Source organism: Chenopodium album, chromosome 8 (genome assembly GCF_948465745.1).
Source record: "Chenopodium album chromosome 8, dcCheAlbu1.1, whole genome shotgun sequence".
In the NCBI taxonomy this organism is placed as follows: domain Eukaryota; kingdom Viridiplantae; phylum Streptophyta; class Magnoliopsida; order Caryophyllales; family Amaranthaceae; genus Chenopodium; species Chenopodium album.
Genome location: NC_137841.1, coordinates 27,285,456 through 27,302,520, shown reverse-complemented (window position 1 = coordinate 27,302,520; position 17,065 = coordinate 27,285,456). Strand labels below are relative to the sequence as shown.

Here is a 17,065-nt window from a genome sequence, read left to right as displayed (position 1 = left end):
CAAATGAGTCATACACATGACATGTCCAATTAAACAAGTAAAAAGACGCTTTTGCCCCCGCTTTTACCCCGTGAGTAACAAATTTAATCTCTCACGGTGATAAATATGAATTTGCCGATTTTAAATTAGATTTTATTATAATAAAACACTTGTTTTATTTCAAATCAAATTCATTATTTTTCGAAAATATTAATTATCAATCCTAATGCTATTTGAACTCAAAATAACCTTTTAGACTATTCTAGAAGTTATAATCAATCCTAATAATTTTAGGAATAATAATTAATGGGCCATCCACTAGATCATTGGGCCATAAAACCATTTCAGACCCAAATTAGTATTTGGACCATAACATCCAAATTATTCATCTAAATTGGGATTATAATATATCATTGGAAAGCTCTTTACAAACCCAACCCAACTACACTATTAATGGACACTTATCATGGACCCTAATGAATTTGAATGGCTATTTTTATAAATAAAGTAGATTTTAAAAAATAAAAAGAAATATTTCTATTAGAACTAACGCATCACATGACTTATCACATTTTCACTTTGTTTGATAATCAAGCGACGTGAAAAGTACTTATCATTGGGTTTAGTTTTTGGGGAGACACATTTGGGTGTCTACAGAAGCCCAAACTTTGACTGAGTTATGAGAAATAAATGTTTCGAAAACAAAAGTCAAAGTAGCGATAGGGACGAAGAATTATTCAGAACGTTCTGCAATCCTAAATCATTTTTGAAACTCCGATACATGCAAACTAGCATTAGTTAAACAGATAAGAGAGTTAAGAAACGCGTATCTTTCACCGTCGAGTACACTTCTCTAAAGTAACCGATTTTGTTGCTACATTTGTTGTGACGACCTCCATAATGCCTCGTAAACGCCATCGTCAAAGACTGTTGCTTGTAACCATCTTCAACTGATTGTGATAATTCTCCACATCCTAGGGTACATCGTCGAAGGTGACTGCTTGTAGCCATCCTTAGTTTCGCTGATGTTGATGTTCACTCGTCTATGAACAAAAGAGATTCTGTTTTTAGGAATGTTCACTCGTCTCTGAGTAATGGAGCTTTTTTTATAGGACTGTCCACTCGTCTCTGAACAATGGAGCGTCGAATGATATGTCCATGTGTAGACACCCAAATGTGTCTCCCCAAAACCAAACCCAGTAATAAATACCTTTCATGTCATTTTATTATCGAACAAAGCAAAAGTGTGAAAAAATTCTAGTGATGAGGATGTTTTTTATTAAAATACCTCTTCTTTCGATTTTTGAAAATATTTCTTTTCTTACCCTATTTATGAAAATTGTGCATTCCAGTTTAGATTTTCCAAGATATGAGTCCAATAATAGTGTAGTTTGATGGGGATTGAAAAAACCTTTCCGATCCAACGATATATTATAATCCCAATTTCGATGAATAATGAGAAAGTTATGGCCAAAATACTAAACAGGGCTCGAATCGGATTTTACCTACGGTCCAATGATCATGTAGAGGGTCCAAAGGTTTAAACCTATTAATAAACTAATTAGAATTTATTAGAAGCTTCTATGAGTTTCTAAAAGATCTAGATTATCCTTTTTGAAAAGATAAAATCAAAGAGTTTGAAATTGAATAAAACTTTCCTTTTTTAAAATCCTAATTCTATTCGAACTTAAAGATGTTCAAACACGGTTAGATATTATTTTTGTGCCTCATAATATTTATCCAAATCTTATATGGTTGGATAGATCTTGAAATTATCATTCCAATGATATATTATAATATTGATTCCGAGCTATAAAGAAAAAGATATGAATGGAATACGAAACTCTATCCAAAACTGACACCCTTCCACTATTTCGGTCATATATTTTTATCTATAGAATATTTTAATCTTATTTTTATTGGTTTGGAAAGTAGACTTCAATATCTTTCCAATGACATATTATATGACTTATTTAAACATCTGGATCAAAAGATATGATAAAAACAAAATCCGCAAAAAAACTGTCCCAACGCCAAACGATAGGTTTGTCGCCTGGCGACGAGCTTGTTGTCTGGCGCTGACTCGTATCGTTGGCGACCGTAGGTATTTTATTCTGAATAGGACTTGATTTGATTCCGTGCTATTTTTTTTATAAATAGGGGTCGTATCTCCCCGTTTTTAATGATTCACAATCTCTGTCTATTCTCTCTCTCTAAAAGCTAGAAGCTTTCCTTCTCTCTCTTCTTTTTATAAACCTTCCCTCTCTCAAAATTCCTCACTCATAAGATCTAGAAACATCTAGCCAAGTTCGAAGTTACCTTCGCCCTAGACGTGAAAGGTTTGATATTTCTGATGGTTTGGCCCCAAATCCCTATTTCAATTATTTAATTAAATTGTTTGTTTAAATATTTTCCTTGAAGTTACTAACGCGTGTATTTTGTTATTAGAAAGAGGTACGAGGCATCGAAGTAAGTACTTTAATTGCTTTATTGATCTTTTAATATAGAAATCATGCTTAGATTATTATTTTGATTCCTAGTACCATGTTAGGATGTTTTATTCCTTCCGAATATCATGTTTAGGGTTAATTAATATTCCTAATACAAGTATGTTTATTATGATGCTTCCTATTTTTTCCTAATGTCATGTTAGTGTCATGTTAGGGCTTTGATCTTTATTGATTAGTGACATGCTAGGGTTTGTTATTAATCTTGTTAGTACCATGCTTAGGATCTTGCTATTAATATTATACTTTAACATGATTTTTTAATTGTGATTATTGTCATGATTATAATTATTATTATTATGGTTATTTATTATGTTGCTTGATATGATATATTATTATTGTTATTGCTTGATCACACCTTTTATGCATGTTGAAAGGGAATTGGTACTTGTAATCATGCTTAATAAGATAATTAATAATTTTGTTTAGGTTAATTTGATTATAATTCAAGTGATCGCCAATAATAGATTCGTTTGTGCATTAATATTAAACCAACATAGATTAAACAGGTTTAGGGTTAACCTATTGATTGTATGTTAGTCAGAAAGCACACATGAATACGAGAATAATAAATTAGAGTCCTATTATTAGGGAAGGTTCAATCTCTTTTTGGTTGGATTTGTAACTTAATCCCCAAACTTCCAGTCATGGTTCCAGATCAATTGGAGTTATCGATCTCCGGGATCATTAAGGAGTGTTACCTTGACCCTGTGAACGATTTACAGGTTCCTAAAACTTGTTGGCGACTCTTTTACTCTAGCTTCCTTCCCTTTGGACGCCACCATGCTTAAGTGTATGATCATAGTGGGGCTCAATTGTGGGATGGCTTGAAATATTCCCTACACCACGCGTCTCTGAACAAAAGAGCTTGATTAGGGATGTTCATTCGTCATTGAACAATGGAGCTTTTTTGAGGATTGTTCACTCGTCTCTGAACAATGGAGCTTTGAATGATGTGCCCACGCGTCTCTAAGAAAAAGAGCTTTATGATATGTCCACGCGTCTCTGAACAAAAAAGCTTTGATACTTGAATGTTTGTTGAGATCGTTCGGCTGGCTGCGAACAGGAGCTTTGCTGAATGATTGTATCTTATAAAAATCAAAAGATTGCCAAAAGACTTTGCTTGTGTTTTTCTTAGGGTTGACCTAAGGTGATTAACTGACTTGAGGTTGACTCAGTGTGTTTTGACACATGCGTGACTCTTGCGTGACTTAATTTGTTTTGACACATGCATTAGACTCAATTCGAGGTGACATGACTAAACGTACATGACTCCTGTGTACATTATAATGTGATTGTGCGACTAGAAAAATGCAAAAAATTTCAGTCATTTTGTGGAGGGTACGGATTTTCTCCCGAAAAAGAAAGATACAAAAAGGAAGAAGTGAAGTGTTGGATGGTATGTTGAATGAGCTTAGTCAAGTGTATGCATCAACGATGTATCCTAGGGTATCCTAAGTTATCTCAATTGTTGGATTTAGATGAAAGTATTTAGGTAACTTAGGCACGGAGGCTAAGCACTTCATACTTTGTGACACAATGATGATTATGACTTTAATATGCCAAGATATGCTTCAACATTATGTTAAGATTTCATGACAAAAGGGTTCCTATAGGAAATGCTATTTCGTCTATGTGTCTTTACAGTGTGTGAAAGTGACACTAAGTTAGGCTGCAAAGGCAAAGGTGTGTGGAAAAATATTATTTCGAGAAGAGTCAAATGATGGTGACTCTTAGGCTAGGTAAGCTAATGATGTAGAGATCAAGCCCCCAAGTCTAGCTCTAAATGGATAGAGATGAGCATCAGAGATCCCTTGATATGATCAATTATGAATGTAAATATGAATGCATTTAAAATTACGGCTGCACCTCATTGTGAGGTTGCCTACGTATTCGTTAGGAATCAGGCTGAACTTAGCTCTAGCTGAACCTCACACAAGTGTATGTATACCTCAAAGGTGGTTAGGCTAAAGGTTTGTAGATGAAAGGGATAAAGGCTCAAGACCCTAGATAAGCCCCCAAGGTGTACAACCTTGCTTTTGAAATCTTTGTATTTTTATGCTTGAGTTATTCTCTTTTTAATCCTTTTTCTTTTATATTTTTGCTCTTTTTTTTTTGCTTTTGTGTTTTTTATATTTGAACCTTTTTTGCTAAGTGTGGGAAATCCACATCATGCGGTCTATCACTCACTTGGAATTCATGCCTCTTAGGCACGCTACCGAGCACTCGATAAGAAACGCAATATGAGACGTGTTCATATCAAAGACATATTCATTTCAAAGACATTGGAACACTTTCCCTTTTGCACACTTTTATATTATTTTTGCCTTTTGCTATTTTAATCTTTTAAAATCACTCAAGCTTTTGAAATTGCATAAGTTACACACCATCCCATCCCAAGGTTAGATAGATGTGGGTTGAAGAAAGAAAGGTCTATCGTTAGATGAGGGGCTCAAAGTGGCTTTCCAAGGAAGGATTTATATGTTCAAATGGTGAAGGTGATATGATAGGCCACAAGGGTGCCTCGAATCGTTGGTATACCTTGTGCTTAATTCAACATGAATTTTTTATTTTATTTTTTAATGCAATGCAATAATCATATGCAAGAAAATAAATGCTCATTTTATTTAAAGGAAAGAAAAAGAAAAATCATAAAATTTAAAATCTAAGGAAAGGTGCCTATGCTAGACTTATTGGGGAAAGGAATAATGAAAAATAAATAGAAAGAGAGGTCATGAAATCTTATCGTTGAAGCTCGCCTCGTGTCTTGTGCATTATCATCACTCGGTCTTCAGGCCAGCTGGAGGGAATAGGAGCTTGTTTGTATCGATGAGGTCTTGATTTAGATTTTGAAACTTATAACAATGATTTGTAGTATGACCATTACTTTGATGGTAATTGCAATAGGAATCCGGATTCCATTCAGATAATCTCCTTTTAAGAGGAGGATCTTGCATAGGTCCAATTGGTGTGATGAGTCCATTGGCAAGGAGTCGATCAAAGGTGATATTATAGCTCATTCCAATTGGGGTGAACTTCTTTTCTTGTTCTTTAGTCTTCAAAATCTTTTTATCGATGCAACTTCCACTCTGATAGGAAGAAACAAAAGAAGGGTTGTCGTTCTTCTTTCTCTTGCCACCATGGTTATAGATTTTGACCTTCTTGTTGCTCGGAGGAATACGAAGGTATTTTGAATCAACAAGATCTTGAATTCGGCCTTTGAGGGTGAAGCATTCTTCAGTTGTGTGACCATGGCCTCTATGATATTTGCAATAAGAGTTTGGATCCCAGCTGGGAAGCCGTTTCTTAGGTGATGGGTCTTGAATTGGACCAGAGGGATGGATAAGTTTTCGATCGTGAAAATATTCAAAGCTTCATTATAAGTCATTCCGATTGGTGTATATTCTTCAATGTTCCGGTTTGCCCGTGGCTTAGGAGCATTGAGTTCTTCAATAAATCCTTGGTGAGAATTTTTTTCGATAACCATTACCCGAGTTGCTAGTCCTTCTACCACGTTCAAGAGCATGGAAATGACATCTTGTAGTTTTCAAACGTCTTCTCTTAGACTTGACAAATTTTCCTCGGCATCATTTAAGAAAACCCCTTCATCTTACTCAATCATGGTCACTTCATCAATAGAGGTTATATAGATTGTCTTGAACATGGGCTCTCCTACACATGTGATAAGGAGCGAAGGATCGAAGATCTTCTGCAATGGCTAGAATCTCGGAAGTATTATTGTTATCGATCAAGTCTTATATAGCTTCTTTGAGTTTCCAATGCTCCTTAGTTTCGTGATCCTTCCCTTGGTGATATTTACAATGTTTATTAGGATCCCACTTAGGTGGCCTGGATTCTGGAACTGGGTCTTTGATGGGTCCTATGGGCATGACTAGTCCTTTGTAGTGTAGCTTGTCAAAGGCTGTCTTGTAACTCATACCAAGTGGAATGAACACTCTTTTCGACCTTTGGTTTTGTTGTTTGGAAGTGTTCATAGCATGTATTTCATTAGTGGGAGAGGAAGAAAAATGATGGTCGTTCTTCTTTCTTTTCGCACTATCAACTTTCAAAAGATCGTCTTCGATCTCAATGCCTATATCATAGACATCCTTGAAGTATTCAAGTTATGTTGATATTTCAAGTTCTTTGAATAATTTTCTTGAAGGTTCTTGATGAATATCCTTACAGACTCCTTTTCAGTAGGGACATCGACCATATTCGCAGAAATTTCCCTCTACTTGTTGAAGAAAGAGGTGAACCCTTCGTTTTCTTTTTGCTTTAGCATTTCAAGTTTTCTATGGTCAGTTTCAACTTGAATGTTATATTTGAATCTATCAATGAAAGCGTTTACTATTTGTAAGGAGGGTGTTCCCATCGTAGGAGATCCTTTTCCTTAAATACCCATGGCCTTTGAAAAGCCTAGGAATTTACACTTGTTAGGGTGTATTAGGATTTGAATTCCTGACTGTTTGGGAGACCTTGAATTAGAAATGATCCTCTCATCACGCTTTTTTGTAAGAAATATGTAGGAATCGCTAATGAGTTTTAGGAAAACTCATAAACATCGTTCATGCCTTTCTCCCAAGTAGAGTTCAAGGGATAATTAGCACAAATCGTAAGTTTACCCATGCTCTAATTGGTCTACATAAACCAGAAATGAGTTCGGAAGCAAGGGTACTAAGATAACGTTCCCTTTAGAGGGGAATCGCTATCCTAGCCCTAGTATGGCCTCTACTAGCTCTTCCTTTTTCACACTTTCATCACCAAACAATATATGCAACGTGGTACCTAAAACTAAGTTAGTTGATTTTATTTACAAGCATTAATCATGTTGGAATTACATTACAAAAGTCGTTATTCTTTGTTTAATCAATATTCGTGATATAACAACAATTAATTATCAAATTCTAGTCTTGATAAACGAAAGAATACTATGTTAATTAATTAATTAAAATTTTGTTTAAGTGATCAAATAACACTAATTAGTCAATTAAATTTATTTAAACAATAAAAGAAAAGTGATTTATCTAAGTGCTCAGGAAACTAACCGTTCTTCTTTTATGCTAAATCTCCGTCTTATGCGTTTATGGATTTTCTTTATTCTTCGTACCTCCAAGAGCTTCAATGGATGGATTATGGTAGAAGAGTAGTTGGGAAGAAAGAGGAAAAATTAGTGTGATGGTAAGAGGGTTTGAGAGAGATTAGGGTTTTCAGAATTTAGGGTTTAGAATTCTGAATTTTCAATCCTCTTTCGGGTTGAACAAAAGGCGTAGGAATCTAAGTTTAGGGTTTTAGAGCCGCGCCTTCAGGTGGCACACGCAACTCTCCGCGTCGCGTTGGGTGTCGCGTGCATCTCAATGAGTCGCGCGCAACTTATTGAGATGCGCTGGAATGCCGTTAGCCTTATACAAAAACGCATTTTTAAAACTTCCATAACTTTTGATTGCAAAGTCGGATTTAGATGTTTGAGATATCATTGGAAATCTCTAAATGTCTACTTTCCAATGCCATTAAAATTAGGTTAAAATATGTTATGGATAAAAATATATGGCCGTTGGAATGCAAGGGTGTCGGTTTTAAGGCCTTGTTTAGTGTTTTAATCATAACTTCTTCGTTTTAGCTCAAAATTGGGCTTATAATATACGTTGGAAATCTCTTTGAAATTTATATCCATATGTATAGTCCATGAATGGAAATTTTATGGTTGGTTTATCTGTTTGGCTCGGTTTTCAACAATGTAACATCCGTTGGATCCAATCATTGCATTTGGCACATTTGGGTCCGTTATTAATCAAGTTAAAACATGTATGAGCATGTTTTAGTCCTAATTAATAATCAAAAGAGGGTCAAATATAAATTTGTCTCAAATATGGGTTTCGACTTACTTCATAATGCATTTCGTAGTCCATAAACACTTTAATTTTGATCTAGCATGAAGAACGGGTTTTTGTAACATCATCACACTTCCTTTCGGGACAAGAGGCCAAAAGTAGGTGTCTACACTATTCCATACCATGTATAGATCTTCTCTTTATCGTGAGAAAAGATCCATTGTTGGCAACAGTTTTAAGAGATAAAGAAAACAAAGAATGAAAGACTTTCCTATCAATCCTCTTAATGTTCATTATGGTTTCAAAAGCTCTTAAGTGGAAATAAGGATTGTCAGTAGGTTTGAACCTAGGGATGTCATCGGCATTGAACTTATACGGAAGAAGCTCCTTGTCCACTAAGACCCCTTGTGAGCTGATGCCCTAGATACTATAGTCATTGGAGAGTTTGCTCAAGCTTTCCTTCATTTGCTCCATTTGTTGTTGTTTCATAGGGTCATTGATTTGAAGTGACATAGCCTTCATCATTTCAGTCATGTTAGCCAAATCCTTCCTAAGTTCATTGACTTCTTCTTGAGTTTCCATTACCCTCTTAGCCTTTCTCTTTTGACTGATCGGTTTATAAAAAAGTAGTACTGTTCACCGTGGCGCGGCAGAACATGCCGTGACACGGTGCGCAGTTCCAAGTCAGTTTTGTGATTTTTCTAGATTTTAACCGATTTTAAGTCCGTACTAATTACTATGTGAGAATAAAAACCCTCGGTCATGAGTTAAACAAAAGAGCAAACACATGAAGGTTAGCACCAAACAACCAATTAGCATTTAGGCACGATGATGTAAAAAGAAGTTCGCAACCTAGAGTCAAGATCTATGTTCAACTATTGGTCAAGCTTTGGTTAAGAGTTTGGATGCGTTAGCAAGGCAGCCTCCCTTAAGGGTGTATGCCAAAGGGCGGCTCCGCGAGTTCGTGATGAAATCGAACTCGACTCCATGGTTTGGGTGGATTTAATAACTCGGATGAACCCTTATTGCCATGAGCGTTTTTGGGTCGATAGAGCTTAAATCCCCCGGGGCTAAGACGCATGTAAAACACATATGTTTTTTCAGAAAAATCGAAGGAAGTTGACTGTGAGGAAAGAAAATAAGCCACCAGACTGATTTTAGGACTGCCGTGACACGGCAAAAATTCCCATGTCACGGTACTGTGCACCGTCAGACAGTGCACTGTACCGTGACACGGCAGATTTTGCCGTGGCACGACAGTCAGAAGATCTGACTGGTGCCCTGTTTTCCTTCGCGCGCAACCAAGTTATCCAATTTTTCCTACGGGACAGACCTGAATGCGACGTTAAAACGTCTATGCAGGTGCAAAAAAGCCAAATTAATCACAGGAATATTTTTTTAAGAATCTTTCAAGTCTCATCCACTCATCTTAATTAAATACCGATCACTCAAATCGATAAATAATCAAGAATCCTCCCCAGTGGAGTCGCCAAATTGTAGGCGTCGTTCGAAGTGCGCCCACGTAAAAAGCATGTGGTGAATATGCTTGGCACTCATAGGAAGTGGGAATTGACATTACGATTAGGGACAACGGTTAGGGACAAATAAAGTAGGGAGCCGCCAACAAGTTTTAAGGAACTTGTAAACCGTTCACGGATCATAAAAGGCAACCACGATTAAGGGACAACGATAGGCAACAACGATTGACCCGTGAAGGTTACACCCCATTCATAATCCATGATATTACTAACTCCATATGGTTCGGAACCACGAAAGGAGGATCGGGGATGATGGTACGAAGTGAGTCATGGAGTCACATTCGCCCGTATTGGCCTCTACTCGATTCTATTATTGAAAAGCATTCCTGTTATCTCAAAGGCATACAAACAAAATATTTAATTCGCTCCAAACTATTATTTAACTAAATTGGTTGAATATTAATGCACACATAATTCTAAAATATTGGTGATCACTTCAATTAATAAGAAGATTAAAAAGGATCCTAAACCGGTTGTCCAAATTATCTTATTAGGCGTGATTTTTAATTACATATTCCCTTTAAACATGCAATATGGTGATCATAAAAATAATAAAAGAATTAACATTAATATTGAAAGCAATTTAATCACAATTCCAACAACATAAAATCGTTAGAAAAAATAATAGAAATAAAAGGAACATGATCCTTACTTTGATTCTGTTGGTTTGCAACTACAAAATAATAAACGAGTTAGTAACTTCAAGGAAATAATAAAACAATGATTAAATTAAATTAAATAAAGTAAAGTTGATTTTGGGGCCAAACCCTCAAACAGTTCTATCTTTCACGCCTTGGCTTAAGGACAAAACCACTAGTAAAGTATGGACTCCTTTGAGTACTTGAAGAAGGAATTTTAAAGTAGAAAAGGGGTAGGCTAGTGTTTAGGTTAAAGCATAGAAGAGAGAAAAATAAATCAGAGAATTACTCGGTGCCCCGTACATCAGAAATGAGGGGGTATTTATAGGGAAAATGTGCTGAGGGAGCACACGGAACCCTAAAATAATAAAAACCCTAAAAAAGTATCCCGTGACATGGCAAACTGTACCGTGACACGGGAAGTCCCACCGTCAGACGGCACACTTTCCCGTGTCACGGTACGTTTTTAGTGTGACGCGGGAAATTTTCAGAAAACGGGATAGAAAACGCGTTAAAGGTTTACGCGGAAAAGACACGGAATGTCCCGTGTCACGGCAGACATCCCGTGTCACGGGAAATCCCACCGTCAGACGGGAAGGATTCCCGTGACACGGTGGGTACCTGCCGTGGCGCGGGAATTTCCAGCCTGTTTTTCCGTCCAAATACATTATTAACCCTAATTTCATTCGGCATTTTAAGTGCCGATTTATAATTTCGGGTCTTTTCTGACTTATTATTTTTTGGGCTAAAATAAGAAAATAATTAAATAAAAATAAATAAAAGGTTTAGGCAAAAAATAAATAATAAAACAATAAAATAAAAAAGGTTTGGGCTAAAATTAAATAATAAGTTTGGGCTGAAATTAAAACTATGCTTTTACCAAACATCAAGACTAATCCATGGACTGTTCAAAAATATGAATTTAATCAAATACAATATTTTTTAAGCACTCTCGGGATTAAATACTGAACCCGACCAATAGTGGCGGTGAAAGGTTGTTCATCATCGGGTTTGGTTTTGGGGAGACATTTTTAGGTGTCTACAGAAGCCCCCACTTTGACTGAGTTTGTAGAAACGTCAGTTTCGAAAACGATAGTCAAAGTAGCCGATAGGGACGGAGAATGATTTAAGACGTTCTGCGATCTTAAATCACTCTGTATACGCCGATACCTGCAGAAAAATATTAATTCCACAGATAAAAGAGTAAAAGGATAGAATACGTATCTGCCACCAGTGTATCGGTGACAAATGAATTTGGCAGCTTCCTATGCTTGAAGGAATCCACCGGATGACATTTGTTGAAATGCTTTCCATGCTTGAGGAAAGCCGATTGAAGAGTTTGGTAGTTTTCTAAGCCTCAAGAAACCTACCGATAATGCCTTCCATGCTTGAGGAAAGCCGACAAAGGAATTAGGTGGTTTTCTATACTTGAAGAAAAATCCACCGATAACGCTTTCCATGCCTGAGGAAAGCCGACTTGGCGGTTTTCTATACTTGAAGAAAAATCCACCGATAATGCTTTCCAAGCCCGAGGAAAGCCGACTTGGCGGTTTTTCTATACTTGAAGAAAAATCCACTGATAACGCTTTCCAAGCCTGAGGAAAGCCGACGATTGCTGAAATTTGTAAGTGTATGATGGTTCGATTATCCCCGAATGTGGGCCGCAGATGATTCACACCTTTAAGTCGATTATCCGACCATGCTGAAAAATAGACTTTGATGCTTGCTAGGGGTAAAATGGTAATTTTAGTCGCCTTTTAGTATCAATTACAATTTTCCGCGTAATTCCAGCGAAAAATAACTGAAAAAATCGTGCAACCTTAGTCAAAATGTCAGGAATATTCGCAAATAACTGTACAAAAACCACCGTGTCACAAAAAACATTCTCGTGACACGACAAGGATCCCCCGTCACGCGGAGCTGCTTCCCGTGACACGGTCAAAGCTTGTGCACCACACAAAAATCTGACCGTTACGTGGGAACGGGGTCCGTTGCACGGGATTTTTATGTTTTAAATATCACACATTTTCCTCATTTTGCTTATTCTCTTTCTCGTCCAATTCTCAACCAAAAAGCTCAAAATTTTTTTTGCTCGGTTTGCCGTGTCTCGGCGACTCTCACCGGCGCTCGGATTTATTTCCCGTCGGCCGGCGTTCCTAACCGTGTCACGGCGCTCCTGCATCCTCTCTCTCTTTGCTTTTTATTTTTCGCTTTTGCTGCGAGTTCCTGCTGTTCATCTTGCTGTTGTTCGTCGGTGCTGTTGCTGCACATCAGGGCTCCGGCGACCTCCGTTCTTCTCGTGACACGGGACTAAATTCCCGTGACACGACGATCTTCCACCGAGCCGCGGCCAAGCTCAACCGTGTCACGGCGGCTGCGCAGATCTTCTAAGTTTTTCGAGCTTTTGGAGCTCAAATTTTCACCAATTTTGCTAAAAATTTCTTGCTACTTTCCTCATTTTCGACTCTCTACAAGGATCTATGTAAGTTCCTCTTACTTTTTATCTCAAATTTTCTTAAAATAAGTAATTTCATGAAAAACCCTTAAAAATCAATTTGAGGATTTTTGATTTTGAGGTTTTATGTTGAAATTCTTGCCATGATTTTACTTGTATATGTATGTATGTGTGTTTGTGAGAAATTTGAGACAAAAATTGTATGATTTGATGGAGAATTGAGCAAATCACCATTTTTTGGGTACTACTTTTGTGAAATGATGTTCATGTTACTTCTTTGTACTTGAAATGGTGAAAAAATGGCGGTAAACTTTGTGAAATATTTAATGATGTGTTGATTCATTGTTTTTGTGCAACTTCGAAATATATTTTGCGTATGTACTATATTGTCATGGAGAACATGGTATCATGCGACTAGGAGAACTGTAGTATTAGTTTGTCATGAAGAAACTAAATACCATAATTTTGCCAATTTTTAGCCTTGAGGTAAAAATTTAGTGTATAATTCGATAAATAACTAAATAACTTAGGAAATGATGCTAAGTATTAAGATCTTTATTTTTATAAAAATGCAACTTGAATTAAATGTCTTAGGAAATGATGCTAAGCATTTAGATCTTTTTAATAGCATGCCTAGGCGACGGGATTGCGATCTTTCTACCCATGGCCGCCGTCGAGCTTTTAGGGAGGACACTCCCACTATTCCTGAGAGTATGGACGACGATGCCTTAGAGTCCGAGCCTCGGGCTTCTACGAGTAGAGGTAGGTGGGTTCCACCTCCGTGGACTCCAGACCAGTTGGTTTTCTTCCGTGAAAACCATGTTTCTCATCGCCCACTCTCCGGCATTGTTGATGGCACGCTTCGCCACCACGGTTCTGGAGACGGCGATTTGATTCCTCGACTTCACCAGATCATTACGAGGGATCCTGCTACGAATGCCCTGTGGGAATCGACTGGTTTAGTAGATTTCTATACGGCAGTTGTAGGGTTTAGCAGCCCCCGGGGTTGTGGCGCGACTGTCGTTCACGCATTGTTGGAGTATTTTTGGGATACTACCAACACTTTTCATTTTTCTTGGGGGGAGATGACGGTGACCCCTCTAGAATTCAGTATGATTAGCGGGCTGCGCTTCATCGACCGAGCTGTAGCTCAGATGTCTGATCTGTCTTGGGGATCGGCTAAGGCAGCTGATTTGTTAGGTCCGATCGTTCAGCAAATCAGGACCCGACCAGTGTCTCGAGGTGGTCCTAGGAGCGGACGATTGGAGCTGGCTTCAGTTTTAGCTCGTGGCTTCGACATGGAGGATACATCGGCTGAGCAGCGGGTGCGGATCTTCATCCTGATTCTGGTCTCCATGACCTTTTCTCCTGATAGGAGTTCACGCGTACTCCTTTGCTACCTCCCCTCTTTGGTCAGGATCCATGAGATAGGATCCTATAGCTGGGCCAGCCTTGGATACGCCGATCTTCTCTTATCGCTACGTCATGGCTGTCGGCAGCTGAATGACGAGTCTCCCATCACCGTCTATGGTCTGTGGAGAGTCGTAGAGGTGATGATCTTTTCCCCTTTTTGTTTCACTTTAAGTTGTTCGACTCATGTGCTAAAGATTACTTTTCATTACAGAAATAGTTCTACGAGTACTTCCCAGGCTTTCGTGGAGCGGTCCATGATTTCCCTGTCGGGGCCAGCTGGCGTGATCGAGGAGAGTCGCGGGTGGAGTCCGTCCCTGCACTGCGTGGACTACTACGTCGAGGCACCTCTTCTGTTGGCGTAAGGATTAGTTTTGTTGCCTGTTATTTTCCCTCTGACGTTGTTTCTGTTGTTTCACGCTAACTTTTTATGGTTTTTAGGTTGCCATTGATGTCCAGTATCGTCCTTGGGCCGGGATGACTGATCTACCTGAGGCCTTGCGTCTTTCAGCGCACCGCACCATTTTGGTTGGTACCGGACGCTTTGTCTGGTATTTGGGGGAGCGAGTCGTTCGTCAGCATAGCGGCGATCGCTTTGTGGTGCCCTCATCTCCACCAGAGTCGATGCTGGACTCACGCTTGATCAGAGAGTTGATAAACAGGGGAGAGCGATATACTTTTCCATGGCAGGAGCTTGTACACATGGAGAGTGACTATGCGCGGGACTTGCTTCCCTCTCTAGATCCTCCACCCCGTCTTCCTGAGGTATGATTTCTTTTGAGGATCTTCGTTACTATAGTCTCTGTTTTAAATAGTCGATTAACTTGATTATTCGATCATATTTTCAGACGACTATTCGCCCTGTGGGGAGGATCGAGATTCCTCCTCAGTCTGTCCGCTATCTAGGGCCGATTGGTATCACCGAGGACCATATTGCTGACGCGCCAGAGGGTTACAGACAGGCGCAGGAGTCTCTGCCCGAGGTTTTTGAACCGGTAAGTTTTTTGATGCATTATTCATCTTTTAACACTGCTTGTTACTAACTTTTCTTTGTTTTATCCTCAGCCTAGCTGCCCGGAGATGATGGGACTCATGAAGCTGGTTGACGCCCTGAAGTATTGCATCATCAAGCTTCGGCGTGGTGCGAGTTGTCGGAGCTCTAGCGACGTTCTTGAGGTATCATTCATTTTTTTGTACTTCTACCATTTGTTTTATTTTGCATTGTTGACACCTTTTGATTTTGTATCTTTCAGGAGCAACGGAGGTCCCGCTCGCGCTCGAGGCATAGAGGCTCGGACGAGGAGGAGCTTGGTCGTGTTAGACGATCTCCTGAGATTCACCGGCGTTCTCATTCTCAGCGAGAGCCTCAGGTTACTCAGCCGTTTCAGCTGGCTCAGTGGCAGCAGCCTCAGTCTTCTCAGCGCTTTCCGGGCCAGAGTCAGGGGCAGCGTCAGTCGTTTTCACAGCCTCCACAGCCTGATCTTGGGTCTGTTTTGACTCCCTTGGATCCTGGTTCATTTTCAGCTCCATTGTCTGGGATTCCTACACCAGTGTCGGGCTTGTTCACAGTTCCGATGTATGGGACGATGCCTTCACCGACGATTCCTGTGTCTTTGAGCGAGTCTACACCGTTTTCCGGCTGGACGGGTCCTGCCTTGAGTTTGACTACTGCTGGGGTAACAGGGACTAGTAGGGACACTACTCCCCGTACTCGGATGATGGAGGGACTCTTTGGCTCACCGTTCCCATATTCGCAGGGTGGATATGATACTGATTTTGGCTCTAGAGACTTTTGACCGAGGGTTTTTATTTGTATATACTATGATGACACTTGACATTTTTATTTATTATGACTCTTTTGTACATTATTCATAGTTTATGTATTTATTATTGTGTGTTAGTGTGTGCTTGAGACTCATTGTGTGTGATCGTGTATTTATTAATGGCGCGACAAAAAACACAAGTGGAGTAATGGAGGGTACCGACCTTCCCCAAAAGAAAAAGAAATAAAAAGACAAGCAAAAAAAAATGATAAAGAAATAAAATATTAAAGTGATGAATAAATAAATAAAAAAAATTACCTTTCCCAAAAGAAAAAGAACTAAAAAGACAAGCAAAAATAAATAAAGAAATAAGATATTAAAGTGATGAATAAATAAATAAAATAAAGATAATAAAAAAAAAATAATAGAGATAAAAAAGTTGAGAATTTTATTAGAAATAAAACTCTCAGAAAACTAAAAAATAAACGGTGAAGATAAAATACTATAAAAAAAATCCGGATAGATACGGGAAAAGATGAAAAAAGAAAACGCGTGAGGTGCCGTGACGCGGCACTGTGCACCGTGTCACGGCAGAACTTGCCGTGTCGCGGCAAAAGTTCCCGTGACACGGTGGAACTTCCGGTGTCACGGTACGCGTATTACTCAGCGGTGTGTTTTACGCGTATGAAAAGATAATTTCTGGGCAGTTTCGAGCGCTTTTGCTATTAAAAAAGTCCAGTTTATTCATGATATGCATAATTACGAAACACAAAATAATTTAGAATTTCATATTTCAATAATAATGTCTCAGAATTTTGATAATACATTGCGCGACTGGTCTTATTCTTTGACCAATGCTGAAAAAAGAGAGTTAGATTTATTTCATGTCAGGGGTTTGCTAGCCCTGTGACATGTATCTATTGAACATGATTTTCTTAGGGCAG

The 17,065-nt window shown here is 38.6% G+C and overlaps 1 protein-coding gene across 1 annotated transcript in view; it reads left to right on the top strand.

The window, feature by feature from the left end:
* Window positions 1–3,133: 3,133 nt before the first annotated feature.
* The window catches only part of LOC145642869 (uncharacterized), a 51,362-nt gene continuing 37,430 nt past the window's right edge, over window positions 3,134–17,065 (top strand). The window contains exon 1 of the mRNA XM_081694032.1: window positions 3,134–3,211. Coding sequence (XP_081550158.1) covers window positions 3,134–3,211 — 78 coding nt within the window. The remainder of the gene's footprint in view (window positions 3,212–17,065) is intronic.